This window comes from Notothenia coriiceps, unplaced genomic scaffold (genome assembly GCF_000735185.1).
Source record: "Notothenia coriiceps isolate Sejong01 unplaced genomic scaffold, NC01 NC01_scaffold00016124, whole genome shotgun sequence".
Taxonomy (NCBI): Eukaryota; Metazoa; Chordata; class Actinopteri; order Perciformes; family Nototheniidae; genus Notothenia; species Notothenia coriiceps.
Genome location: NW_011348825.1, coordinates 1 through 2,420, shown reverse-complemented (window position 1 = coordinate 2,420; position 2,420 = coordinate 1). Strand labels below are relative to the sequence as shown.

The following is a 2,420-nucleotide window of genomic DNA, read 5'->3' as shown; positions in this document are numbered from 1 at the left end:
GAAAGTTGCATAATTAGCTTTTTGGAAAGTTTTCTTTGTCCCAAATATCTCCTGACTTTAAACACATCAGTTTGACCCTCGTGTTTGTAGTTTTTGTAACTCTATAAAACTAAAGTAGAGGGTATCTCACCGAGCCAGGTGGCGATGAGCACGCCGTCGATCCCCTCGATGGGGTCACAGATGCGGGACACCACGGGGTGAACCTGCTGGGCGAGGTAGTACTGGACGTCCAGACTGAGACCCTCCTGCTTCTGAAGCTGCTCCAGAGCGTACGCCCTCTGACTGGCCGCCAGCGTGGAGCCGTCCTGAAGGGGGAGAGGAGAGAGAAGGTTATACTACTCAAAATCCATCTTTGTGTCAACATGCTGGTTTCAGTCGCCTGCTAATCCTAAGGGCATGGACGGCTGTCTATGGATTCAAACTTCTTTCAATGAAGGATGTCATCTTTTTGCACTAGAAGCAAGACAACCACTTTGTACTTCTTTCTTTCAAATGTACCTAGTTTTAATATATTTTGAAATAACTTCATCATTTTCCCTCTGCTCCACACACCTTGCAGATGATGTAGGAGACGGTATCTCCAGCTTTGACCCGGTGACCCCCCTGAGAGTTGATCCACAGAGCGACGTGCACGTGAGGAAGGCTCTTCTTATCCGGGTAGTCCTGAGGGTCTTTAGTCAGAGCCTGGAGGGGAAGCACGACGATTACACGAGACAAGAAACAGAAATAGAATAAACTCAATTTAAATGCAGCCAACATCTACCAGAACATGTTTCACTCTTATCGTACATGGGAGTTGTAAGATCCATAGTCGATACGTAGATACACACATTCATGTAAATATATCTAACATGTATATATGTTCATTTTAATTCATCATCTCTTATTTCATAGTTTTTTATCATTTGAATTGTTATCTTTAATTGTATTGATCTGTGCTTTCCTGTTTTTCATTCTTACCCTGTTGCTGCTTTAACTACTGAATTTCCCCGCGGGGATTAACCTGTTCAGCCCCCAGCCTGTTTTTCAGGCTCGAAAATGACATTCCCAGAACAAATGACCATAACTTCCCTTCTAAAAGGGGTAAATGAATAATCTTTTCTCTCAAAGTAATGATAAACCTGTGAGTTGGATGTAGAAGAGTCAGAATCAATATAGATGTTTTTATTTTAAACTGAATTCAGATTGAACATAGTAAAAACTGTAAATTATAGTGTCCGTCCAAAAGAAAACACATTACTTATAGTGAAAACCACCCTTGAATGATGGGATAGTAGACTAAAAGCTTTAGGAATCCAAACTATAACATATAATAAGTACCCTCTATCAAGATTGATTCAAAACAAGTGACCTTTGACCTTTTTTAGAGAGCTTTAGAAAAAAGAACCCACTTTACGGTTCATTTGGGTGCATTTTCCATATCTCTGGCCCCCCTCTGTCGATTTTGATGATTGACATCTCTTTTTGACCGTTAGAGCCAATAGAATCGAGGGGAGGTTCCTAAAAATCCATCTAAACATTACCCATTGGTGAATGAGTGATGCGCAGCCAGAAGTGCTGTGTGCTCTGCATGTGTGACCATTAAAGAGGGTTTCGTCCCTCCCGTTCTATTCTATAAGTGCCAATTAACCAATATCATTAAATTAACACACACAAATGTTAGTGGTAGAAAACTAGGCTCTGTAACTAGGCTCTGTAACTAGGCTCTGTGCTGGAACGTGGCTTTGAAAGCGGTGAAAATATTAGTGCAATGAATATTCGTTTTTTCAATGTAGTCGTCCAAATCAAGTCTTCCTGCTACCTCGGTCCTCAGAACTTCATAGAACCCCCCCCATTGGACGATCTGAACTGTCCCTTTAAAGACTTTTCTATCAAGGTGTGGAAATGTAGATGCTTATAGCCGTGTCTTCACCTTGTTTATCTCGTACTGGTTGAGTGGAACGCTTCCAGCTGCTACTTGCTCTCCCAGCTCCACCAAGTGTTTCTGGATGTTCTCCACGATCACGTCACGACTCTGGTCCGACAGGATTTGACCAATCACGTAGCTGCGAGAACAACAGAGGAGAGGAACACATTTTAAGAAGAGATAAGATAAGATGGAACTTTAACAGCAGCAACACGGTCCGAATGAAAAACAGGATTCACACTTTAAACATTAAATAGAATACAAATTAAAATCATAATACAGCAAAGTTTAAATATTGAAACAAGATATCACAGTAAAAAGTTGTGCATTTGTATGAACATGTTAAATATATATATATAAAAAAGAGTGCAGATGAGAGTGCAGGTGTTTTATATGTGATATTGTTGCATCGACTCAGTTGTCTTGTGTCTTAACTTTCAGAGAAAACCATTATTTATTTTATTCGTATTATCATACCTTTGACCTCCTGGTTACTATTTGTGTTTAATGCATA

At 40.3% G+C, this 2,420-nt stretch overlaps 1 protein-coding gene across 1 annotated transcript; it reads right to left on the bottom strand.

Annotated features, from left to right (window-relative positions):
* Positions 1-130: 130 nt before the first annotated feature.
* On the bottom strand, positions 131-2,045 carry LOC104949401 (DNA polymerase alpha catalytic subunit-like; the record flags this gene model as incomplete). The annotated part of the gene is made up of 3 exons (XM_010775759.1): positions 131-305; positions 553-684; positions 1,913-2,045. Coding segments are annotated over 3 exons (440 nt in total), but the record flags the coding sequence as incomplete, so codon positions are not given.
* Between the last annotated feature and the right edge of the window lie 375 nt (positions 2,046-2,420).